Genomic DNA, 27,566 nt, shown 5'->3' with positions numbered 1-27,566 from the left:
GGGAAAGTCACTTCACTTCTCTGTGCCTCAGTTGCCTCATCGGTAAAATGGGAATTAAGACATGAGCCCCACATGGGGCAGGGACCCAATTTGCTTGTGTCTACCACAGCATCTAGTACAGCGTCTGGCACATAGTAAGCGCTTAACAAATGCCGCAATTATTATCATAAGAGGGGTTTGTGGGTTTCAGTAACAAGGTTAGAATATATTGTTTGTGGACGTTTTGTAGTCATTTGGTATTTGAGTCTTAATCGCATCCATCTGCTAGCCTGTCAGTGGCCCCCTTTTTCTAAATGAACCTGACTCTCCTGCCTATAATCATTCAATCAATTGTATATTTTGAGCGCTTACTGTGAGCATAGCACTGTACTAAAACATTTGGGAGAGTACAACACAACAATATGACGGACACATTTCCTTCCATAACCTGTTAGTATCAGGTGACAGCCCACCAAAGTGTATGCTTTTTAGAGGTTAGTTTCAGCATTGTCAGTTGAACCAACTCCTGTCTGGAAATATGGATTTTCAAATTGGTCATTCTCAGAAGGGGATGTAATGAGAAGCAGCCGGGCTTAGTGGCAAGAGCATGGGCTTTGGAGTCAGAGGTCATGAGTTCTAATTCCAGCTCCATCACTTATCAGCTGTGTGACTTTGGGCAAGTCACTTAACTTCTCTGTGCCTCAGTTACCTCATCTGCCACATGGGACAACCTGATAACCTTGTATCTATCGCAGCAGTTAGAACAGTGCTTGGCATAGTAAGTGCCTAACAAATACCATTATTATTATTATTATTATTATTACTATTATTATTGGAGAGGAATGAGTGGGTGGGGATGCTCACTCCCTGGAAAGGTAGTCTTAGGTACTTCAGAAATGTAGATTTACAAAGCACTGCCCTTTAAAAGAAGAAACCTTTCCAACATTGCTGAATTTCAGTAAAATCCAGTTCCTGGCTCGAAAACAAATTATTCAGGTAATTAGGCCATAAAATCACTGAACTTTGGCATCTCACCAAGGTTTGGGGATTAAATATTTTGTTGCATTCCCTTGTGTTTATTAAACAGTATAGCCAAAGTTGGTATAATGCTGGGATTGAGCTGTTCCTTGAAGATATTAGAAATATTCAAGGAGAGTACTTTGATGTGAATTTTCGTCTGACCGTTCTGCATGTCGCCAACAAGAACTATAAACATGTACGGAGCACCTACTTGGTTGTGCTAATTGTCTTTCCTTCTGTAACAGGAAGCTCGTTATAACGCTGGGGAAGAAGCAGAAACGAAAGAATGAGTCTTCAGATGAACCGTCTGATACTGAGCAAACTCCACAGCGTCCATTTAAAGATGAGGATGCCCAGGTGAGTGTTTGAAAAGTATTCATGCTCTCTATCTCATTCAAGCCCATTTATAATGGCTGTACCATAACATGCGTAGCATTAACACCTCACAATTCCATGTGATAGAAGGTTGTGTTGATTCTTTGCTCTTCTAAATGCATCTTTTTAGCTACTCAATTTAGAGGTATCACTGTTAGGGAATTCGGGAATGTTCTTCAGGCTGCGTGAGTGGAATTGGAGAGAATGCGATGTGACATCAGAAGAAATGGGTGCATGCATGGCCACCATACTCAACAGGGCATGCGTACTACAGCGTGAGTTGTCCTTTACCCAGGGCTTGTCGAGCAGTCAGTCAGTTGTATTTATCGAGTGCTTTTTTGTGCAGAGCCCTGTAGTAAGCGCTTGGGAGAAGACAATATAACAGATACATTCCCTGCCCACAGCGAGCTTACGGTTTAGAGGTAATTGTCAGTAATGTCATCCCCCCAGTGTAAGAGAACTAAGAAGCGGTGTGGCCTAGTGGATAGAGCACGGGCCTGGGAGTTATAAGGACCTAGCTTCTCATCCCGGCTCCACCACTCGTCTGCTCTGCAATCTTGGGCAAGTCACTTCACTTCTCTGTGCCTCAGTGACCTCATCTGTCAAATGGGGCTTGAGACTGAGCCCCATGTGGGGCATGGACCGTGTCTTACCTGATTAGGTTGTGTCTACCCCAGCACTTAATATAGTCATAATTCCCATTTGACAGCTGAGGTAACTGAGGCCCAGAGAAGAGAAGTGACCTGCCCAAGGTCGCACAGCAGATGAGTGGCAGAGCTGGGACTAGAACCCTGGTCCTTCTGACTCCAGGCCCGTGCTCTATCCACTAGGCCAAGCAGCTTTCCCCCACCCCATTCATGCCGTGTATGCTCTCTGTGAGTGTGGCATCCTCCACTAAATTTTACCCATATTTTCCACACCTTTTGGGCCAGGGTGACATACCGAAATTACACAGTCATCTAACCAGTCCAGCTCTCCGGCCCTCTAGCATTCACGCCTGGTGACCTCTCTGCTTGCTTTGGACCCTGGTTATGGCTGGTGGCACTTGAAATAAAAAAAAAAACACAGCTTGTGGTCAGCAAGGTGCCACCCCAGCCTAGTTGCCGCCATCCCAACTTATAAGTTTTGCTGGAGCAGACACAGCATCATTTTGCACAGCTAGGTGACCGCCTGGTCTGCGTGTTACTTGAACTCAAAACTTGGGTGGTGTCATCCCGTTGCCAAGCCGACAGATAACGACTAATCCCCCCAACCCCAAAACTTTACTGAAGGCACATCTCCTCCAAGAGGCCTTCCCTGGCTAAGCCCTCCTTTCTTCTTCTCCTTCCAAATCGTCCTGACTTCCTCCCTTTATTCATACCCCGTCCCAGCCCCACACCATTTGTATCCATATCTGTGATTTATGTTTCTATAAATGCCTGTTTCCCCCTCTAGACGGTAAGTTCATTGTGGGCAGGGAATATGTCTGTTATATTGTACTCCCCCAAGTGCTTAGTACAGTGCTCTGCCCTCAGTAAGTGCTCAATAAATGTGATTGACTGACTAATTGATTAGCTGACTGACAAGCCATATGAAGTTAGAGCCAGTTGATGAGTTTGAGTTCGTTCTCCTGAAAAGTGGCCTAAGTACCTTCCAGCAAGAAGCAACACCTGACTTTAAAGCTTGTAACTGGTAACCAGGCATTGGTCAAAGTTATCCTAGCATCGTGGAGGTGAAATTTGATTTTTCGTTTCTATTCTATGGGCAGGGAACACATTTACCATCTCTGTGGTATCGTACTCTCCCAGGCACTTAACACAGAAAGCAATCAATAAATTCGACTGATTGATTGATTTGTTATCCCTTCAGCTCCTGTCTGTAAACTATAAGCTCCTTGTGGGTAGAGAATGTCTACCAACTTTAATGTAATTGTACTCTCCCAAAAGTTCAGTACGGTGCTCTGCACACAATTAGCGCTCAATAAATACCACAAATTGATTTATTTCTCGACACTTAATTGTCCCTAACACTCTTTGAAGGTAGCTATCCCTGTTATGCCTCTAGCCGACCACTCTGAGGTCATTATATAAAGCAAGTGAACTGCCGCAGTATCAAGTGTTTTGTTATTTATGTTTTAATCTAGCTGCGATTATAGTACGAGCAGTCAGAGCCTTTAATGTCCTTGAGCCCTCATAGCTGAGGAAGGGAACTTATGAAACAGGAAGATGGAAGAAGGGGCATTTGTAAAAATTTAAAACAGAGATTGGCAAAAGGGAAATGATCCATAAAAAGCATATTTGTTCATCTCTAAATAATATGGAATCCTGTCAGACCCTCTGCTGGCGGTAGGGATGGGGAAGAGCAGGGAGTAGATGACAAATCTGAAGTGACCCCATGAGGCCGGGCGGCGGTTGGGGGAGGAGTGGAGGGGAGAGGAGAGAGAGAAAATTAATTGAGCATCTTTGGCCTGAAGCCAGAACACAGAGACATAAAATTAAAGCAGAAAGGAGGGAGCCCAAAGCCGGAAAAGTCAGTGACAGCAGGGCTGAAGAGAGAGAAAGAGAGAGAGTTCTCTTCCACAAGAACAGATAGCACAATCACTTTAGTATTAAATTGGACTGAAATAAACTTCATGATATTGAAGTCTAATTATTCATGTCTATTTTAAGCCGCTGAATCACACAAGCTGATTTTTTTAATGAGATTTTTAGATGCCTTTTCAATGCATCAAAAGACCAAATCAGGTAACATGAGATGTCCCACCGTGTGCTATAATTGTTGGTCCAGTTTGGTAGCGTGTCCCCTTTTTAAATGAGAAAAAATCTACCTTGCAGAGCTGTGACTGTGGGGTTATTGAAACCCGTAACGAGAGATCGGGTCGAAGGGGAGGTGCAATTAACTGAGTCGGAGTCCCCTGGGTGGGTGAGTTCACTTACTGCCTGGACCCCGGGGATCACATCTGGGAGGTAAAAAAAATTGGTTCGGGCCACTAGAATACCAAACAACCCTCTCCTAACACTAAATTGCATCCTAATGGCCCGAAAGAATTCACAAGTTTCCAAAAGTGCAAAATATTAAAATCAGGCCCAGCAAATCGGGAAGACAGTACAGTTTATAATGCTGGTGCTGTGGGCTACCCATGACTGGCTAACAATTTGGTGGAGTGGGTTTGAGCAATAGGGCCGATCTTATTCAACCTATTCTTTATAAACATGCTTAAGGATGCAGCAAGGGACCTTGAGAGCTTTTGTTGGGTGCTTCTGGTTCCCTGGAAAACTTCCATCTCAAGAGGCTTCAAGCATCCTTCAGATTCCTTGAATCAAGCATTCAGGACCTGCTGTGTATTGCTTAGGGTGCTTCAGAAGCACACAGACAAGAAGTCATGCAGGTGATTATGAGCTGCTTTCAGAATTCACGCACTAACCGTAGATCTAAAGAAGACTGTGGATATGTAGCGTTCTGTGCCGGAGCATTTCTACAAGACATTTTCCAGCTGAGGTAGGCCGATTCTGGTATCCAAGCAGAATATATTATATCCAGTGATATAACGATAGACCAAGAAGTGGAAAATGAAAGGTCAGCCTGCCATTTCAGAGAGTACCAAGTTGTAGCATCATATTTCTGGCCAAGGTTTTAAAGCAGTTTTCGTGTAGCCAATATTTGGTACAGCTGAGCTTGATACTAACATCGTAATCAACTTCTAAAGCACTTTGTTTGGCTTCCCCTTTCATGCAGCAGTTAACATCCAACTGCAAGAAAAGATAACAAAGAGTTCCTGAAATTTAGTCCACTTACCAACATTGTGGCTCGTTACTACCTGTCAGAACAAGTGATGAGTGGATGACAGCTAAGGAAGCTGCCAATAGTAAACTTTTTAACTCACTATCTTAATCCACATTTTACAGATGAGGTAACTGAGGCCGAGAAAAGTAAAGTGTCTTGCCCAGGGTCACACAACAGACAGATGGTTGAGCCAAGATTAGAACCCAGGTCTTTCTGATTCCTGGGCTTTAGCCACTAAGAATAATAATAGTAATAATTGTGGTATTTGTTAAGAGCTTACTATGTGCCGGCAACTGGGACATAATAATAATAATAATAATAATAATAATGTTGGCATTTGTTAAGCGCTTACTATGTGCAAAGCACTGTTCTAAGCGCTGGGGGGGATACAAAGTGATCAGGTTGTCCCATGTGGGGTTCACAGTCTTAATCCCCATTTTACAGATGAGGTAACTGAGGCTCAGAGAAGTTAAGTGACTTGCCCAAGGTCACACAGCAGACATGTGGGGGAGCTGGGATTCGAACCCATGACCTCTGACTCCAAAGCCCGTGCTCTTTCCACTGAGCCACGCTGCTTCTCCTTCTAGACTGTGAGCCCGCTGTTGGGTAGGGACCGTCTCTATATGTTCCCAACTTGTACTTCCCAAGCGCTTACTACAGTGCTCTGCACACAGTCAGCGCTCAATAAATATGATTGATTGATTGATTGATAAGCACTGGGGTGGATACAAACAAATCTGGTTGGACACTGTCGCTGTTGCATTTGGGGCTCACAGTCTCAATCCCCATTTTGCAGATGAGGAAACTGAGGCACAGAGAAGTTAAGTGACGCAGCAGACTGTAGGCCACGCTGCTTCTCTGTTTTGTTGATAGCAATAGTGTGGGAAGGCAAATAGCTGGAGAATAAATAAATTAATGTAAGTCGAAAAGACAGATAAGTGCTTAAAGCATAAAGAGAAGAGAGAGGAACCTCTAGGAGATGGAGCCTTGGCTACGTCCCAAACATTAGGTGTCTGGGAGACTGGAAGCATGGGATAGAGAGCCTGCCCAACGCCTGTGACCAGGAATCCCTTTTATCCCGCTTTATCCCAGGAAGGGAGATAACCTAGTGGATAGAGTACCTGTCTGGGAGTCAGAAGGACCTGGGTTCTAAACCCAGCTTTGCTGCTCGTCTGCTCTGTGACCTTGGGCAAGTCACTTAACTTCTCTGTGCCTCAGTTCCCTCATGTGTAAAATGTTCAAGCTGTGAACCCCATGTGGGACAGGGAATGTGTCCAACCCAATTAGTCTGTATCTAACCCAATCAATCAATCATATTTATTGAGCGCTTACTATGTGCAGAGCACTGTACTAAGCGCTTGGGAAGTACAAATTGGCAACATATAGAGACAGTCCCTACCCAACATTGGGCTCACAGTCTAAAAGGGGGAAATGATGGCATTTGTTAAGTGCTTACTATGTGCAAAGCACTGTTCTAAGCGCTGGGGGGATACAATGGGATCAAGTTGTCCCATGTGGGGCTCACAGTCTTAATCCTCATTTTACAGATGAGGTTACTGAGGCTCAGAGAAGTTAAGCGACTTGCCCAAGGTCACACAGCAGACATGTGGCGGAGCTGGGATTTGAACCCATGACCTCTGACTCCAAAGCCCGGGCTCTTTCCACTGAGCCACGCTGCTTCTCTAACCCAGTGTTTAGAACTGCATCTGGCACATAGTAAGCCCTTAACAAATACCAAAAAAAAAAAGAAAAAGAAAAAAAAAAGGTGGCCGGAGATGGAGACCTCAATGGGGTGGAAATAGCATGAGAAAAAATGAGAGAGAACTTACAGTATACAGGGAATTGTGATAGTTCATTCAGTTGTACTTTTTCATTGACACCATTTGAATTGGCAAATTAGGACTCTAATTTAAAAAAGTACTTTTAGATTTTGCCAGGAAACTATGAAATGTAATGCTTCTGTTTTCTTTATTTTGGTTTAAATAGATGTAATTGATGCTGGTGCTTAGTCTTGTTCAGGAGAAGCAGCGTGGCTGAGTAGACAGAGCAAGGACTTGGGAGTCAGAGGTCGTGGGTTCTAATTCTGCATCCGCCACTTGTCAGCTGTGTGACTTTGGGCAAGTCACTTAACTTCTCTCTGCCTCAGTTACCTCACCTGTAAAATGGGGATTAAGACTGTGAGCCCCACGTGGGACAACCTGATTTCCTTGTATCTACCCCAGTGCTTAGAACAGTTCTTAGAACTTAGAACAAGTTGTTGCCAACTTGTACTTCCCAAGCGCTTAGTACAGTGCTCTGCACATAGTAAGCGCTCAATAAATACGAGTGATGATGATGATGATGAACAGTGCTTGGCAAATAGTAAGTGCTTAACAAATACCATCATTATTATTATTATTGTTGTTCCTTTGCTTATATAGAGTTGAGATTATTATGCTTGGCATACCTGAAGGATTATAGTCTGTCTTTGATGAGCTACAACATAAAAAATAAGAATAATAATAATGATGGTATTTGTTAAGCCATTACTGTGTCATGCACTGTTCTAAACATTTTTATGTTCATACTGTCGTCACTAGACCGTAAGCTTCTTGAAGGGATCTTGTCTACCAAATGAATTCTACTCTCCCAAGGACTTAGTAAACTGCTGTATACCAAGTGAGAGCTCAGCAAATGCCACTGTTTGATAGATACTAGGACTCAAATCTAAAAAAGTATGATAATTAGCTGTAAGTACCATGCACATGTTAAAAATGCAATAAACAATTTGTGCTTTTTCCAAAAAAAAATACATAGCCCATATTTTCATTTGAACCCATTGAAATGTATGAAAACATTGGCTCTATTCAATGTAGTCTTTTGCGATGCCTTCACTTTAACAGATAAGACTCTGATTGGTGGGAGGTCCAGTGGAGAGGCATGGACCTGGGACTCAGAAGGACCTGGGTTCTAATTCCGGCTCCGCCACTTGTCTGCTGCGTGACCTCGGGCAAGTCACTTCACTTCTCTGTGCCTCAGGTCCCTCATTTGTAAAATGGAGATTAAGACCGTGAGCCCCATGTGGGGACATGTGTCCATCCTGATTAGTTCGTATCTACCCCAGCGCTTACTGCAGTGCCTGGCACGTAGTAAGCACTTAACAAATACCATTAAAAAGAATAAATATATAAAAGTCACCAATCAAGGGACAGCAGTGAGTAGTAAATATAATTTATCATTAAACATTCTCCCACTACACCCCTTTTAAGTTGATAGCTGTAACGTGCAGATAGTGTTCTCCCACATAAGCACGTGAGACCACCTTATCACTTTAATAAGTATAAAATTTTTGTAGGTGTTTGTGGATCACCCAGAGTGACATCACAGGTCCACAGACTGCACTTCGGGAGCCTTCCATTTAATGGTGTGGTCTTAATCCAAGAGTAGCACTGTAGATCAGTCCATCATTTCAGTTTGACATTTACATTCAGACCTTTTGTCCTTCCTTCCAGAGAGGCCTCCAAAAGGATAAAAAAGGGAAGCAGAATGGCCTAATGGAAAGAGCACAGTCCTGGGAGTTAGAGGACCTGGGTTCTAATGCCTGCTCTACCAATTACCTGCTGTGTGATTTTGGACAAGTCATTTTACTTCTCTGCGCCTCAGCTCCCTCATATGCAAAATGGGGATTTTTGTTTGTGGTATTTCTCCAGCACTTAGAACAGTGTTTGGTACATAGTAAGTGCTTAAAAATACCACAATAATGCTGATTATTATTATTAAGTGCTTACTATGTGCCAGGTACTGTACTAAGCGCTGGCTAGATACAAGATTATCACGTCAGACGCAGTCCACATCCCTCATGAGGCTCACGGTCTTAATTCTCATTTCAATACCTGTTCTCCCTCCTGCTTAGACCTTGTATCTCCCCTAACACTTAGGCCAGTGCTTGGCCCATAGCAAAGGCTAAAGAAATATCACAATTATTATTATGTTAGTGTTTGTCGTATTTCTCCAGCACTTAGAACAGTGCTTGGCACATAGTAAGCGCTTAAAAATACCATAATAACACTGATTATTATTATTAAGTGCTTACTATGTGCCAGGTACTGTACTAAGCGCTGGCTAGATACAAGATTATCAGGTCAGACTCAGTCCACATCCCTCATGAGGCTCACGGTCTTAATTCTCATTTCAATACCTGTTCTCCCTCCTGCTTAGACCTTGTATCTCCCCTAACACTTAGGCCAGTGCTTGGCCCATAGCAAAGGCTAAAGAAATATCACAATTATTATTATGTTAGTGTCTCATATTTTCCAACCCAGAAGTGAAAATCGTCATAGTCGATAGTATTTTTATGCAGCTTTGTTTTCAGCTTTTCAAAGAATTCTAAAAATCATAATTATCAAGAGATCGAAAATTGGTGGTTTAGTTCACCAGTGGAACGGAAGTACCAGTTTTTAGATGTTCTAAATCTTGGCCTGTAACTGCTGGGTTAAGCTCAACTGTTTATTTCAGTTTGCTGTTTTATCTCAATATCAAAATATCACTCCGGTGAAGGATGATCTGACCTTCAATCTTGATGTTTCGCTCTTCATTGTTGAGCAGTGAACTTGTTGGGCACCAATAATATCATCATCATCATCATCACAGAAATAACAATAAATATTTGTCGGTGGCCACCAAGTTGTTATTAATTATTATGGCGTGTTTTTAAGCGCTTACTATGCACTGTTCCAAGCCCTGGATAGATACAAGTTAATCAGGGTGGATACAGTTTCTGTCCCACATGGGGCTTACACTCTTCGTAGCAGGAGGAATAAGTATTTAATCCCCAGTTTACAGTTGAGGAAACTCAGGCACAGAGAAGTGAAGTGAGTGCCCAAGATCAGCAGCGTGAGAAGCAGCATGGCTTAATGGAGAAAGCACGGGCTTGGGAGTCAGAGGTCGTGGGTTCTAATCCAGGCTCCACCACTTGTCAGCTGTGTGACTGTGGGCAAATCGCTTAACTTCTCTGTACCTCAGTTACCTCATTTGTAAAATAGGGATTAAGACTGTGAGCTCTGCGTGGGACAACCTGATTATCTTCTATCTACTCCAGTCTTAGAACATGCTTGGCACATAGTAAGTGCTTAACAAATACCATCCTTATTATTATTATTATTATGCAGCAGGCAATCAGCAGAGCCAGAATTAGAACGCAGGTCCTCTGGCCCCCAGGCCTCTGCTTTTTCCATTAGGTCATCCCGCCAAAGAAGGTGCCTTTCTCTGAGATTTTCAGAGCAGTTTTCAGGCAATATCCAATTAATCCTGACAGTGCCCTTTTGCAAAAAAGAGAGAAAGTATTTTACTTTCCTAGAGGAAGCAGCACATTTTTATTGCTTCTTTAATGCGACAGGACTTTGAAGTATAGCGTATTGGTTGTGGTCATTGGTACATTCTGAACTGATAAAGTCATAAAAAGAAATCGACGAGGTTGCTTTCATACTCAAACCAATACCTCTTTTAGTTTACCTGTTGAAGGTGAACTGCGTTTGCTACTCTAAAGAGACTAGGGATTTAGGATTCATATATAATGATTCATGAGAAATAAGCTTTAAAATGACATTACTGGGTTGAGTAAATCATTCACTTTGCCCCCTTTTCCTTCAATTGTAGTTAGCAACCCACTTGAAAAGTGAAGTTCAAAGTACATGCTTGTTGGAAAATAAAGAGGAAATATTTTCTCCTCCAGAAGTCTTTAAAATTTTCCAGGTGCCATTGAGACAAGGAGTTCCATTCCCTTCACCGCTTCTGTCATTTTTAAGGAGGCCCTAAAGGTTTTACTCCCTTGGGTTGCTTTGATGTTACTACAGAACTCTGCTGCTTTCCAGCCCAAATCTGCAGCCCAGTGGGCTGGCATTGGCATAGATTGTGGCCAGAATGTGTCTGTTGGTTGTTATATTGTACTCTCCCAAATGCTTAGTGCAGTGCTGTGCACTCAGTAAGCGCTCAATAAATACGATTGAATTACTGTTTGAGATCTTCTAAAGGAATAGGAAAAGTAAACCTTTGTCTACATCTCACTGGGAGATAATTGGATTTATCCTCCTTACCAATGAAGGTTCATCTGGAAATTTACCATTTGTCTCTGCATTCAGCACAATCCGGTACCCATGTCCCTTCGTGAAATGATATGGTTCAGTATTTAACCTCCTTTGACAGATAAAATGCCTTCACGCTGTTCGTCCTCCACCTCTACCTGCCCTGAAAACAATTTATTTCTAGGAATAGCCAATCTTCTTCAGGCCTTCTTTATTTCTTCATTTTTTTTTCATCTTATCTATACCTCTTTCTCAGCCGAAGAAATCAGAGTGAGTCTGAGGGGATTTACAATAAACTTCACCAGGTGAAACATTCCTCTAAATGGATCAGGAATTAGGGCATCTTATCATGTCCTATTACTTTTTCTCAGGAAATGAGGACAGATTCTTCCTTAAGCAGGCTAAAAAAAATTATTCAGAATGTTGTTAGAAATGGGACCCAAGAAATGAGCTTTTTTATAATTGTGGCCTTTCCTTCTGAGGCTCTCTAAGCATTTCACTTATGCTTGCTACTATTGTCAGGTGTTTTTTTATATTAGAAAAATCTGTTTTTGTGGATTTATTATTGTATCCTAATTCTTTCTAAGAGAGATATATGTGTAGATATATTTTGCTCAGATCACACATTTTGAATTAAAGGAGTTAGGCTTAAGGCAAGATTTTACAACTATAATGTACTTATTTCACTTTCTTTTCATTCATTCATTCATTTGTATTTCTTAAGCGCTTACTGTGTGCAGAGCACTGCACTAAGCACTTGGGAAAGTGCAGTACAACAATAAACAGTGACATTCCCTGCCCACAACAAGCTCACAGTCTAGAGGAGGGGAGACAGTCATCAATACAACTAGATAAAATTCCAGATACATAAGTAAGTGGTGTGGGGCTGGGAGAGGGGAGGAAGAGCAAGGGGAGCAAGTCAGGGTGACGAAGAAGAGAGTGGGAGATGAGGAAAAGTGGTGTGTGGAAGCTGAAGATGTTACTTGAATGAATGAGTGTGATGGTAACTCTTGGGAAAAGGCCTGCCATTTTGGAGGCTTCAGCTTTCCTGAAGGGCTAAATACTGAATTTATTTGCAAATTTTTTGCCAACTTATAACTGAAGTGCTGAAAATTCAAGTTCACCCTGCAGTTTTCAGAGTTTCAATTAGTCAGAAAAGAGTGTGAGTATCATCAAAAGTCCTTGAGACAGTCACCCAGGTGTTGCTGTTTGCTGATAACTTCCAGAGTGCACCCAGTAGAAATTATACAAATGATGATGAATTGTTGTGCAGAGTCAAGGCCTCCCATGGGCACAGCATAAGGCTGTAAAGGACCAGGATTTCTGAATTGACAAAACCAAAATAACCCAGCTCTTTGGATGACCTTCCTAAAACTGTTGTTTCAAAATGGGGGAAAAAAAATGTATTCCTCCACTCACCTTTCTCCACAGTTCTTATATTTGTTATTTGGTCTCCTTCCTCTGATGTCTGTCTCCTTTGATGTCAGCCAGACTTTCTCTCTGGCCTGGGTTTTTTTGCCCAAGATGATTATTATTAAGCTACTATTGAATTTTGGGTAGTAGGGTAGCACAGCAGTCACCCTAAATGTTAAAAAAAAAGTAAACCACTGAATCATAGAAAGGCAGATAGGCTGAAGGTAATGCTAATATGTTATCAAGCTCCAGATCAGACATGGCAGGACACCATCAAATCCTGGAAGGATCTCCATCCTGCCCATTGACTGGGCTCTATCCTCACCTCCACCATAAAGTGACCCTTTGGGCATTGTCCTGCTCTCCTCCTCATCAGTGCAGGGGGAATCTGAAGGTGTGGGGGTACTACCTTCCACCATAAGGGAACCTCAGAACCCATTACTCTTTGTGAATCCACCTACCCCGCTCCTAAAATGCAGCCAAGTATTGGGGCTTGGCAGAGTAGTGGGGAGAAGGAGATGAAACAACAAGGAATCATACCAAGACAAGGAGGAGTAATCCAGGTTTGGAGAGGCGATTCAGAGGCTAGAGAATAGGGTCTTGACTACTGGTCCCCTCCCTTCTTCCCTACCTAACAGCCGTCTTCAACTGTTCACTCTACAGTGGCTTCTGCCCCGCTGCTTTCAAACGTGCCCATGTCTCCCCTATCCTAAAAAAAAAAATCCTCCCTTGACCCTACAGTTCCCTCCTACCATTCCTCTCCAAACTCTGTGAGCAAGATATCTACACCCACTGTCTCAAGTTCCTCTCCTCCAATTTTCTCCTTGACCCCATCCAGTTTGGCTTCCGTCCCCTTCACTCCACGGACACCAAGTAGGAGGTCACAAACGATCTCCTTCTGCCAAATCCAACAGCCTCTTCTCCATTGTAATCTTTTTCAACCTCTCACCTGCCTTCAACACTGTCAACCATCCCCTTCCCCTGGAACGCTATCCAACCTTGGCTTCACTGATACAGTCAGCTAATTGTTCTCCTCCTATCTCTCTTGCCTCTCATTCTCAGTCTCTTTTGCAGGCTCCTCCTCTGCCTCTCACCCCGTAACTGTGGGTGTCCTTCAAGATTCAGTTCTGGGTCCCCTTCTGTTCTCCATCTATAGCCACTCCCTTGGAGAACTCATTGGGTCCTGTGGCTTCAACTACCACCTCTATGCAGATAATTACCAAATCTTCATCTCCAGCTCTGATCTCCCTCCCTTTCTACAGTTTCATGTCTCCCCCTGCCTTCAAGACGTCCCTACTTGAATGTCCTGCTGTCATCTAAAACTTTATATGTCAAAAACAGAACTCTTTATCTTCCCACCCAAACCCTGCCCTTCCATTGACTTTCCCATCACTGAAGACAGCAACCACCACCATCCTTCCTGTCTCACAAGTCCCTAACCGTGGCATTTTCCTTGATTCCTCTCTCTCATTCAACACACATAGGCAGTCTACCACTAAACCCTGTTCTACCTTCACAACATCGCTAAAGTCCCACAGCACTTGTGTACATATCTGTAAGTTATTTATTTGCATTGATGTCTGTCTCCCTCACCACTAAACTGTAAGTTCATTGTGGGTAGGGAATGTGTCTGTTTCTTGCTGTAATGTATTCTCCTAAGCACTTAGTAAAGTGTTCTGCACACAGTAAGCGCTCAATAAATACGATTGATTGAATGAATGAATAAAATCCGCCCTTTCCTCTCCATCCAAACTGATACCACATTCATCCAAGCATTTAACCTATCCCTCCTTTATTCCTCCATCAGCCTCCTTGCTGATCTCCCTGCCTCCTGTCTCTTCCCACTCCAGTCCATACTTCACTCTACTGGCCAGATCATTTTTCTACAAAATCTTGCAGGAGCACTCTCTGTAGGCAGTTAATAAGGACTGGTAGTGGAAGGTGTTCCACTCCCTTATGATATTATCTTTGCTTTATAATTCCACTGGGTGAGACCTGGCGGATCACAGAAGAGGATTTTGTTTGTTCCTGACAAAGGCTGACTTTCATTATAATGTAAAATGCATCCTCAAAGTGTCAGATGGCTTTTTATGAATCAGAACAGTATATAATATGTGGATATGGATGGAGACGGAAGAAACCCAAGAGTGCTGATGTGGGCAAAAACCCTTCTCATTCATTATTAATTATTGCTAAGTGTTTCATTTAAAAGGAGTGGAAAGCATGCATCTCATAATCTTCCTAGCAAGGTTTTCATTATCATTTTAACTGGTAGGGGTGGCATTCGTCTAACACAAAAATGAGTCAAGTAGTAATTAGTCCAAAGGGGGCCTAATTAAACCAAAGGGTGCCCCCTGTGATCCACCCAGAAGGCTAGTGAAGGTAGGCAGTTGGAGTAAATGACCCTCTGGCTATCTTCTGTAACTCTGCCCCCTTAAAATTGAATTTTATCCTGGGATTACAAACCCCCTAAAGCCAATGGCAAATCATTCCCTTTTTATCTCGCCGCCGACCTCTCGCCCACGTCCTGCCACTGGCCTTAAACACCCTCCCTCTTCATATCCCACTGATAATTACTTTACCCACCTTCAAAGCCTTATTGAAGGCAAATCTCCTTCAAGAGAGCTTCCCTGACTAAGCCCTCATTTCCTCTTCTCCCACTCCCTTCTGCGTCACCCTTGCACATGGATTTGCCCCTTTTTTCCATCCTGCCCCCTGGACTGTAAGTTTGTGATGGGCAGGGAACTTGTCTGCCAACTTTGTTATATTGTACTCTCCGAAGCAACTAGTAGAGTTCTGTGCACACAGAAAGTACTCAATAAATATGATTGATTGATTGATGCCAGAATAGGAGAACAGATGACTGTGTGAGGCTGTGTTCCCCACTCACTGGCATAAGGGTAAGTTTGGATCCATTAGTAGAATAGGGGAAGGGGTGAATGCTTTCCAAAAAATCTCAACCAATCTACAAAATTGTCAACTTGTTTAAAAATAGTTCTCTCCTCAGAATGTCATAATAACTCTCTTTGGGGTTGGTGGGGGGCGGTCTCATTGCAGAAGAGAAGATCCAATCGTCAAGTTAAAAGAAAAAAATATGCCGAAGATGCAGAAGGGAAACAGTCGGAGGAAGAGGTGAAAGTTTCTGGGAAAATCAAAAAGAGCTCGGCCCCTTTACCAGCTGAACAGCCCTTGCAGTTATTTGTGGTAAGTAACATTCAGGATCCTTGGCCTTGGAAATATGTCTTCTATTTGTTCTTCAATATTTCTTTCTGCATCTATTTCTGTCACCTAACTGATCCTCCCATATAATATTCAATGTTCTCTCTTTTCCCTCTTTGTCCTTGGGGACATCTGAATTATTCATCTGATATTTTTTTCACCGACAGTGGATAATGGCAACAGAAAATTAGTGTTAGCATTTTTTTTCAAGGCTGTATTTTGTTTTTACTTCTAAAACATAAAAACTGATGGAGAGATTTTCAAAAGCCATTTTGATGACTTATGCTATCTAAATATCAGATCGTGCAGGCTTTTTGCTCTGTTATTATGGAAATGGGTTTTAATTCTGGGTATATCATAATAATAATGGTATTTGTTAAGTGCTTACTAGGTGCCAGGCACTGAACTAAGTGCTGGGGTGGATACAAGGGAACCGGGTATCGTCATTTCCCGAGGCTGCTACTCTGTCAAGAGAATGGGCTGTGGGAAACCTGGGAAAGGTTGTGATTCTGTCTGGATAGGGCAGCGAGGTGAAATAATTTTGTCTCCATTCCCCATCCTCACCAGGGCAGGAATAAAATTTGTACAACAAAGTGTTAAGGAGTGACCAAAGAACCAGTCTTGAAGTCTCAGGCCTGAAAACCTAGGCTGAGGAATCTGATTTAATGCTAGTGTCTGACCCAGCTCCCTTTGAACTCTCTAATTCATACAACTCCTGTAATACGTAGTGTGTAGTGTAGGTTTTGTGAACTGAACTGAGTCGAATGAAACTTTTTCTGTAGGCTGTAAACTCAGTATGGGCGGAGAACGTGGCTGCTAATTCTGTTGCACTGTACTATCCCAGAGTGCTTAATACTGTGCTCTTCCGCATAGTGAGCACTCAATAAATACCATTGATTTTTTCTTGACTGGGAAGTGCCTGGCCTTATACCCTGAAGCCAACTGTTTTATGAGGCTTGATGCCCACCAATGGCAACCTCCTTGCCGTCCCTCTTTCGCTCCCCAAAGTGAAAAAGCCTTATCGCTGCTTCATCTGTCCCAGTATGTCATTCTCTCCACGTCTCCTGCTCCAAAACTGTTATTTCAGATGTGTTCCCGTGGTCTTCCCTGTCGTTTCATCCTTGTATGATAAATGCCAACTGTGATGTTTTTATTGATCCTGCTCCTGAAATTCTGGGTGCTTTATCTTCTAAGATACCCACTCTGCCTTTTCTGCCATTTACTGAAAATTCAAATAGATTTTGTTGAATTTCTAGTTTCAAACTAGAACGTGATTCTCTAAAATGCAAGAAAACTATATAGAAAATAGGTATCCAAGGACTTTATTGGCATGTTCCCCTTTGTGTGTTTAATTATATATATATTAAGCCTACCTGCCAACTATGTCTTAGCTAATTATCTTGAATCTACCCCAGTGCTATATGCAGGGCTTGATATATAGTAAGTGCATAACAAATACCTCTGTTATTGTAATTACAGGACAGTTTTTTTTTACCACATGCATTTTGTCCCTTAAAAAGCATACCTAAAAGAAGTTACAAGAATAGTCATATAATTTAAAATTTTCATTTGAATTAAAGGAGGTTTTAATTTCAAATGAGAGCCCCGCTAAAGCAAAAAATGTAATTTTTGAGGCAGGTAGAGAAAATGGTTTGTAGTTACTTCTTCCAAAAAGTGAGTAGGTATCCATGTTACATGCCAGGCATTTTAGCTGTTTGTGCTCATCTTTTAAGGTGGTCAGAGTAGCCCAAGCAACCCCCAGTGTTTTGGCTGAGTTGCATCAAAGATTGGGTGTATCACAAGTGAATAATTCAGGATATGTGAAAAAGTAGCCATTTTTATGATTTCCCACTCTTAAATTTGCCCTATACTTGTTCCCTTTCCTTTGCGGATCTGTTTGATTTTGAACTCTTAATATGACATACTGAAGCCCAAAAGGCCCCTGAGAAGGTAAACGTGTGTCCATGTTTAATCAGTGCTAAGTGGACTAAAAACTGAGTGCACTGTATGTTCTTAGTTAATGTAAGAATAAACAGTTCCAGCTACATGAAAGCAATTCTCTGTTCAGTTGATTTTCACAAAAATAAACAAAAGCAGCCTTAACTCTTTTAAAGGCCGAGCAGGCTTGCGTGCGTGGTAGAAAACTAAATTCATGAAGGAAACACAGATGAGAAGAAATGTGAGTGCCGACTCAAATCTTAGAAACCACGTTTTTTTATCCGTAAATCATCAAAGCGAGAACTGAAAATGGATTTCTAGATGAATGTCTTCTTTGTGTTCATAGGAAAATCCAAGTGAAGAAGATGCTGCAATTGTAGACAAAATTTTGTCTTCTAGGATCGTGAAGAAGGAGGTGAGTAGACATTTCAGAACACGTCTTTATTTCATACAGTTACCCAAGGATCTTAAGAGCTTTATTTCATTCTCGTAGATTTCCACTGGAATGATGATTGAAGCAGAAGAATTTTTTGTGAAATACAAGAATTAGTAAGTATCATGTAGGTTAATGATAGAACGAGGGAGGACATGATTTAAAAATAAATACTGCTAATAAAATGCTTACAAGTAGGGCATTGATAAGATGGTGCCTCTGGATTTTTTGAGGCAACAAAATTTTCCCTGTTTCTGATGTAGCACGAACCTCATTGTTAAACTCATAAATATATAAAATTCACAATTGAATAACATTCAGGAATAATTATAGTAAATGAGAAAGCTGGGAAACAGCTTTAAAAATTCTGTTGGTTGACTTTGAAAATACAGAATTTAGGGGCTGTCTTACAGTATCAGCTTGTGGGGAAGAGTAGAGTAATTATCTGTTCTCTCATTGTGTGTCTTGCTGATTGCCAATACCTTAATTTTAGCTCAGTTGATCACTGACTTTCCTATATATGATGATTTTTTTTTAAATGCAAATTTTAAGTCCAGGGTATGGATAAATCTACAGTAATATAGTCCTAAGTATTTGTGGACACATATTTATCCAAATTCTAGCAAATGGTTTCCAAATATTTTTGGTTTACATTGATATGGATGTTTTTGGCAATCGCTTCTTCATTTTTGGAGAATTCTGTTTCTTCAAGTAGAGGAATCAAATCATGTGGAGACATTTATTTCCTTTAAAGGAAACGTAGCAAACACAGTAAAATATGGAAATAGAATTCCAAAGACTCATCCCTGTATCCTAATTCTATTCCTTTCTCTTTGCTGATCTTTCTTTGAAATCATTGCTTTCAAGCTTAACTTGGTTGTTTCTGTGTTAACAGATGGCAAAGAACTTAGTTTTTGAAAACTGGCACATTTTTATAAGGGAGGTTCTGTTATTTTGCCTGCTCAATAAATGCTGTTGCTGGTGATAGAGAAGAAGATCCAAGCCTTCTTATTAAACTTTAACTTTATCCCAGAAAATGCTACCCTCAGTTTACTTCCCCATGTAATGATCTAATTATGACATTTTAGCTCCTATCTTCACTGCGAGTGGGCCACTGAACAACAGCTTTTGAAAGATAAAAGGATCCAGCAGAAAATCAAACGATTCAAGTTGAGACAAGCACAAAGAGCACATTTTTTTGCAGATGTAAGTAAGAAAAGCAAAAAGATTTAGACTCACATTTGCTGAAAGCAAAACATCCCCTGGATTTGTATGAATGTGTGTACACACAAACACACACACACACACACACACATGCACACACATTTTGTTTGAGACGTCGTATTTTGAGGTGTGTACCGGGTGTGTATAGCATGAAGAGTTCAAACCAAAAACATAAAGCCTCTATAGCTGTTCAATCACAAAAACCTTTACAACAATACTTACCTGAATTCACACACAGTGTACACATTGTCTCTTAAAAAGCCTACCTGGAAAATCTTTCTGTGTATTCTACAGGTGTACTCCAAATGATTTTTTGAAATTCAAAGATGTGTTCTCATAGATTTCCTGGAAAAAAAGAAGGGCCCGAAAGCTAATAGACCTCTCTAGGTTCAAGTGTAGAAGGCGTCATGCCTGTTACAATATTGCCCTCCTCCAGTTTTAGCATTCTCCTAATCCTTTGAATAGAATGAGTTGTAAAATAGCATGTTTTTTAAGGTAGACATATTCCCATTGGTTGAAAGCACCGAAAGTTATTCTGACTCTAGTTCCCATCAGATTCGCATGTTGGTCTCCAGAGGTGAAGAACTAGGATGTATTAGTGCCTCCACTTAACTCTTCCCACTTCCTCCACTCAGTGGATCACTCAGTTATTCCTGCATTTCAGGTGGAAGAAGAACCTTTCAATCCAGACTATGTTGAAGTAGACAGAGTGTTGGAAGTCTCGTTTTGTGAAGATAAGGACACTGGTGAGGTAAATGTTGGCTCAGAAATACTAAGCACACCAAACAGCAATCTCTTCCCAAGAGAAATGGTTCAGAAAGACTGGGATTTCATTAATTTTTATCAAAACATTTTCGCTTCCTTTATGTGTTTAGAACGTTTGGATTCTTTACAAGATGTTCTCATTTTAAAACACTGACATTAATAAATATTTTGTTGTTTGCAGCCTGTTATTTACTACTTAGTAAAATGGTGCTCATTGCCATATGAAGACAGCACATGGGAACTAAAAGAAGATGTAGATCAGGCAAAAATAGAGGAGTTTGAGCAACTGCAAGCTTCTCGGCCCGATTCGAGACGTTTGGTGAGGATACCCCTTGTGTACATAACTCCTGTAATTGACTTCTAACTGTGGATTCTTACAATTATAGATAAGGCAGATTTTAGAGGGTTTGAAATTCATCAACCCTCTTTTCCATGACTGTGTGTCTTGTCCATCGCCTTTAATATTGGCATATTTCAGCAGCGTCGGTGTTGTTTCCTGGGCTAGGCTTTCTGGTATTTGTATTGCTGGGACCTCGAGTATTTATTTGGTGATGCTTGCATGTCCTCATGGGTTGGCCTAGCCTGGGGTCCTGGAGCCTGGTCACCAGGGGCAAGAGCAGAGATAGTTTTTACCGTTTCATTACTGAGCCTTAGAAAGTTGCACCTTACTAAGAACATTCTGGATCAGGTCCTCCAAGGGCCATCTTGGATCTAAGCCAAACATCCACAGTGGTTCCAGGATATGATGAATCATAGTAAATTGAGGATTCAGAGATTATGTCCAGAGCTCCAAATCTGGTCATGGGACAACCCACCAGAAGGTACTTGAGCTGTCGAAAATGGTTCATTGCTACGCCGCCATTTCCGTGAACTATCTGTGGCACTAAGTCAAGGAAAACTTCAGTGTTATATATCAAGTGCCAGTTTGTAAGAGTGTGCTTGACCCACTTTCCCCCCACTGGAAAAACAGAATGTGGTGAATCACATCAACATTTCTGCCTTCTATACATCAAAGTGGGGTTACCAGTATTAGATTGTGCTGTTGGTAGAATTTGAGAACCACAGGAAACTGCTTTGGGAGAATCTTTGTGAGCTTTGAGTTGCAGCCAGCTGCATTAGAAATTATGTTCAGCCTACTGGTTAAAAGAAATCTCGCTCTTGGGGAAAGGGAAAAATACTCTAAAATTCAGCAGATTCATAATGCCTTTTCTTCTGCAATAGTTTTGGCCACTTTGGAAAAATTGAGGGTATCGTAATTTCAATGGAAAACTGGATATCAGGAAAAATACCATGCAGTTCCACGTTCTTATCAGATTATACCTACAGCATCAGCCTCCCTGTTGACCTCCCTTCCTCATGCTGCTCCCCACTCCAGTCCGTACTTCACTCTGCTACCCGGATCGTTTTTCTCTAAAAAAAACGTTCAGTCCACATCTCCTCACTCCTCAAAAACCTCCAATGCTTGCCCATCCATTTTCACATCTCACTATCATAGGCTTCAAGGCACTCAAACAGTTCTCCTCCTCCTTGTTTATCTCACTGATCTCCTGCTACAACTCATCCTCCACACTGCACTGCTCTAACACCAACCTTCTTTCTCACAGAACCCCGAGCTTATCTTTTTCGCACCCCTTGCCCACGTTCTCACTCTTGCTTGGAACTTTTTCCCCTTTCATAGCTGACAGACCTCCCCCTCAGCCCTCCCATCTTCAAAGCCTACTGAAATCACTGCTCCTCCAAGATGCTTTCCCCAACTCAGCCCTCACATCCCTGTCTTAACCCTTCCTTCTGTTTCACCTATATGCTTAGACCTGTTCTCCTTAAGCTCTTTGATATTCACCTAACCCCAAGTCCAAAAGCACTTACTTAAATATCCATTTGTAATTTATTTCAATGTCTGTCTTCCCCTCTAACCTCCTTGTGGTCAGGGATCGTCTCTAACTAGTCTTGCTGTATTGTAAGGTAGGGTAATCTCTCAAGGGCTTAGCACGATGCTCTGGGCAAAGTAAAAGCACAGTAAATACCACTGATTGTTGGAGAAGTATTCTGTTATAGCCCTGCAAATCTGTTTCCTATCCTGAACAAATAACAATAATAGTAGTAATTGTGGTATTTGTTAAGCGCTTCCTATGAACCAACCACTTACTAGTGCTGGAACAGATACAAAGCAATCATATCAGACACATGGGGCTTCCAGCTGAAGGGGAAGGAGGACAGGTGTTGAATCTCCATTTTACAGAGGGTGAAATTGAGGCACAGAGAAGTTAAGTGACTTGCCCATGGTCATCCAGCAGAAATGTGAGATAGCCCGGATTAAAACCCAGGTTTTCTGACTGCCAGTCCTGCCTGTGTTTTTGTATTAAGTCGTGCTGCTTCTCAGTATAACATCAGGTTGAAGATAATTCATGCAATTGGTGTACATCTTAATAGCGTCAGTGATATTTCATGAGACATTTGGCTTAAAGAAGATTTTTTTTAATCGTATTTGTTAAGCGCTTACTGTGTGCCATGCACTGTAGTAAGCACTGGCACTGTATTTTGGTTCTGTTTGTCATAGTTCAGCATGGTAGCACTGAAGGGTTAGGTTGAACCGGTGCAGGCCATGTATATGTGCCATGAGTTTGCTTCCTCAAGCACCTCCCTAAAGGCCTTTCGGTCAGCCTATGCGATGCTAGGAACTTTGTGCTCTGGAAAATGAGAAAAGAGCCAGGGAATGGAAAAATCTGAGATGCAACCTGTCAGTCAGGTAGGCTGCCTGATATTTGGGTTTCCAGGGTGGACTCTAGAGGCAGGATGAGTGGTATTTAGTGCTAAAAATACTGGGATTATCCCCACTAACAATGGGTTGGTGTCTGCTATTGTTCGCCGCAAGCACATTTGAACAAAAACATCAGAAAATGCCACATGTGCCATGCAGGCATCACCGTATCACATGAAAAAAAAATCAAATCAAAATAAAATGTAAAATATTTTTAGAGCAGGCACAGACCACCGTAAACCCCCAGGATTTACCCAAGGAGTAAAACAGCCCGCCTGGTTGCTGCTAGTTTCTGGCTTAGCTGGGACACCAATGCAACATGCCATTTGTCCCAAAACTTCCATGGCTATTTTTGGCTGTACCACCAACACTCTGGAGCATGAGGCCCCTCCTACCATTCTCTTCTCCCAAGCACTTAGTACAGTGCTGTGCACGCAGTAAGCACTCAATAAATATGATTGACTGACTAACAGGAGGGTGGCAGGGTAGCTGGGTTAGGCAGGGCCCAAGCTCAGTGACCCAAACAAGGAGTCCCTAACCAAAGTGTCAGTGTGAAGCAGTGTGACTAAGTTGGTAGAACATGGGAGTGGGAGTCAGAAGGCCCTAGGTTCTAATCCCGCTTCCACCACTTGTCTGCTGTGTGACCTAGGGAAAGCCACTTCACTTCTCTGTGCGTCAGTTACCTCATCTGTAAAATGATTAAAGCTGTGAACCCCATGTGGGGCACGGACTACGTATAACCTGAGTAGCTTGTGACTACCCCAGTGCTTAGTACAGTGCCTGGCACATCGTAAGCCCTTAACAAATACCGTTGTCTTTTTTTACGTGTGGCTGCTTTTGGACACAAGCATGAACCAGGTCCCCTCCACCCTATGCCCTGGGAGATTTCCCTTAGCAACCAGTTTTGATTTGGGATTTCTTTCCTAAAATTAAGGATAATCAGCCACTGGTAGAGTGCTCTCTTCCCTGTGGGCATTGCAAGTAGTTATTGTTGATGATGCTCAATTAATTGCTTTTGCGTAGAGTAACTTAAAATCTGCCATGTTAGAAAGTGTTGAGCATCCAGTAATTTCAAAGTCTTTTTGAAGGTAATGTTAGGTAAGTTTTCTAAAGGTTCATTATAAATGCCTTTGGTTCATTTTATTAAATTACTTTAAAGCCCCTTTGAAAACACACTCTCTCTGATGTTTTCTGCTGGTCTAGGAAATGCTGGGCTAGGTTCCATCAGGGGAGTGAAGCTTGTCTTCTAGAGTAAACTAAAGCAGCTACTCCGGGGAAAGGCTCTTACCCACTGAGGGGGTGTTGAAGCTGCTACTTCAACTGCACCAAGGCAAATGTAGCCTCATGGGTCCTGCTTATTCCTTCAGTAGGATGCAAAATTGCTTCCAAAACAAGGCCCAGTGTGACTTTGTTATAGTTTAACTAACGTAACCAATTTTTGAAATCTAATAAGGGTAAATAAAGGATTATACTGGAAATGGAAATGTGCTTTAACAGTCAGACGTAGAGGCTGAATGGCTATAAGGAATCACACAAATAGTCATGGGGTTTTCCTTCAAAAATTTGGTAAGGAGCAGGCATCTGAATGGTAAAGCAATAAGTAAAGAAAAATATATCCCAGTGATTATCTGCCCTAAGAGGATGCCCTGTATCTTAGCGACACAGCGTGTCACGTGAGAGAAGCCTTTCCTGTAGTGAATCCTTGTTTTTCTAGACTGTAAGCTTGTGGGCAGGGAACGTGTCTGTTTATTGTTATAGTGTTAGTACAGTGCTTAGTACAGTGCTCTGCACACATCATCATCAGTCGTATTTATTGAGAGCTTACTATGTGCAGAGCACTGTACTAAGCGCTTGGGAAGTACAAATTGGCAACATATAGAGACAGTCCCTACCCAACACTGGGCTCACAGTCTAAAAGGGGGAGACAGAGAACAAAACCAAACATACTAACAAAATAAAATAAATAGAATAGATATGTACAAGTAAAATAAATAGAGTAATAAATATGTACAAACATATATACATATATACAGGTGCTGTGGGGAAGGGAAGGAGGTAAGATGGGGGGGATGGACAGGGAGACGAGGGGGAGAGGAAGGAAGGGGCTCAGTCTGGGAAGGCCTCCTGGAGGAGGTGAGCTCTCAGCAGGGCCTTGAAGGGAGGAAGAGAGCTAGCTTGGCGGATGGGCAGAGGGAGGGCATTCCAGGCCCGGGGGATGACGTGGGCTGGGGGTCGATGGAGCACACAGTAAGTGCTCCATAAATGTGACTGAATGAATGAATAAATTTTTCAAGCACTCGTGATAAAAGTGGTCTCCTGTAGGGCTTCTTCCAGTTTCTGTAGCTGAGGAGGACCCTTTTGTCTTGATAATCAGTCCTGTTTGCTGAGCCGGTTCCTGTCGAGCTGTGTATAAATGCTGAGTCACTGCTTCTTTTTATTTTTCTTTGAAGGGCAAATGCACCTTGGAAAGCTTATTGTCTCCTGGTTTTTCTGCATCCATTTCCCAGTAGTGTATCAGTTTGGATAGTCACTATGGCCGCAGAAGTTCCTGTTTTCCTTTTACCTAATGATTTCCAGAGTCATTCCTGTTTAGAACTAACACATGAATTTAGGAGCTTAAAATTAAGTTTTATCAATAGAGTAAATATGTTTCCTTTTATGTTTCATCACAAAGGACCGTCCTCCTTCAAACACCTGGAATAAAATAGAACAGTCCAGGGAATACAAAAACGGAAACCAGCTCAGGGAATACCAACTGGAAGGACTCAACTGGCTCTTGTTCAATTGGTACAATAGGTATGTGCTGTGTCTTAATGTAGGTCTCGAAGGAGGTGCTAAGTTAAATGAGTGACACTCTGTTTTATGCTTGTGGTGTTTGTTAGGCGCTTACTATGTGCCAGGCACTGTCCAAGGCACTGGGGTAGTTACATTTTAATCAGGTCAGACTCAGTCTGTGTCCCACATGGGGCTCACAGTCTCAAGTAAAGATAAAAAAAGCAAAGAGAAGTGACTTGCCTAGTGTCACACAGCAGAGAAGTGGTAGAGCCAGGATTAGAAATCAGACCCTTCTGAATCCCAGGCCCATGCTCTATTCCCCAGGCCACACTGTTCTCACTTTTATCCCAGTGAGAATACAGTGCTGAAACTGTCAATGCAGGCTTTTCTTCATGAAAAGAGAATAGCTGCATTTGGAGAAATATGTGTTCTGGGGTAAGAAGCAGTGTTGCTACTGGAAAGAGACAAGCCTGGGAGTCAGAGGACCTGGGTTCTAACCCTGGCTCTAACACTTGCTTGCTGTGTGACCTTGGGCAAGTCACTCTCTGTGCCTCTATTTCCGCAGCTGTAAAATGGGGATTAAATCCTTGTTTCCCTTCCTGCTTAGACTGTGAGCTCCATCCGAGATAGGGACTACATCCGTCCTCATTTAACTTGTACCTATCCCAGTGCTTGAAGCAGTGTTTGACATATAGTAAGCATTGCATAAATACCATTTTTAAAAAAAGCGTTGAATGCATGTTGTCAGTATATATGTGTGTGTATGTGGTCTGGTAAGAGTGAGTATATTAAAACTACTTTAACCTTTGAGTGGCGCAGTCTGTGTTCTGCAAAATCATTTTAGTGTAACAGCTGGTGCAGAGTCACATTGTCTGCTGCCTTTGCTTGCCAAAGACCAGATCAAGTGAGTCACCAACAAATTGCATCTGGACACTGAAGAAAGGTCAAGTTTCCATTGACTGGCAGATAGAAGTCGAATATCAGGAGTCCAAATGCGAGAAGAACTGAAGGTTAACCATTGGGATGAGAAAGAGGGTAGAAAAGCAAAACGTATAAACCTCAATTATCACCATCAGCATCGTACTTTTCAGTTACGTTCCACCTTTCAAGGGAGCAAAAAATGCTTCCTGGAAATGATTGTCTCTCTGTAGGAGGATTACCAGCATGAAAACTAGAAGCCAGATGGTACTAGGAGTGAGAAGCAAGTTAGCAGAAAGGAAAACAAGAGCAAATGACTGTTTTGATTGATTTTTCTTTCCTAAGATTAATGCTGTCCTTATACTTTATAGCAATGCCAGTATTTGCCAAGCATATTGCAGTTCCAGATAGTTGACTTTATCCAGTCATTCATTCATTCACTTGTATTTATTGAGCACTTAACATGTGCAGAGCACTGTACTAAGCGCTTGGAAAGTAGTATTTCTTGGTTTTGTGACAGTCATCCCTAAGGGCCTTCTGACTTGAGTCTAGTATTATAAGGAATCCCAAGTCCTTATTTAGACTGTAAGCTCCTTGTGGACAGAGAACATGCCTACCAACTCTGTTGCATTGTACTCTCCCAAATGCAGAGTACAGTGCTGTACTCACTGTAAGCCCTCAATAGATGCCATCAGTTGATTAGGATGTTGATTAGGCAGACCAAGCATTGAGGTGATAACCAACTTTTCTTTGTTGTATTCAGCCTCTACATTTGTTGCTACCCTTATCAGATCTGCAGATTCTGTTCTCTGCATATGTTCCTGTAATATTTCTACTCTGGGGGACAGCAGTGTCAATAAACACCACTTTTTAAAAAAGCTTTTCAAACAGCGGAGATTTTGGCTTATTTCCCAGGATTTACTGGTGT

General features: G+C 42.0%; 1 protein-coding gene across 4 annotated transcripts in view; it reads left to right on the top strand.

The window, feature by feature from the left end:
• CHD9 (chromodomain helicase DNA binding protein 9) overlaps positions 1-27,566 on the top strand; it is a 202,389-nt gene that overhangs the window by 119,509 nt on the left and 55,314 nt on the right. For all 4 annotated transcript variants that reach the window (XM_038753971.1, XM_038753974.1, XM_038753973.1 and 1 more), the window contains 8 exons: positions 1,245-1,356; positions 15,666-15,812; positions 18,112-18,180; positions 18,259-18,314; positions 19,287-19,404; positions 20,087-20,173; positions 20,369-20,506; positions 25,620-25,741. In XM_038753971.1, the coding sequence (XP_038609899.1) occupies positions 1,245-1,356; positions 15,666-15,812; positions 18,112-18,180; positions 18,259-18,314; positions 19,287-19,404; positions 20,087-20,173; positions 20,369-20,506; positions 25,620-25,741 (849 nt within the window). The remainder of the gene's footprint in view (positions 1-1,244; positions 1,357-15,665; positions 15,813-18,111; positions 18,181-18,258; positions 18,315-19,286; positions 19,405-20,086; positions 20,174-20,368; positions 20,507-25,619; positions 25,742-27,566) is intronic.

This window comes from Tachyglossus aculeatus, chromosome 11, assembly GCF_015852505.1.
Source record: "Tachyglossus aculeatus isolate mTacAcu1 chromosome 11, mTacAcu1.pri, whole genome shotgun sequence".
Lineage (NCBI taxonomy): Eukaryota > Metazoa > Chordata > Mammalia > Monotremata > Tachyglossidae > Tachyglossus > Tachyglossus aculeatus.
This window is presented reverse-complemented; position numbering and strand designations above follow the sequence as displayed.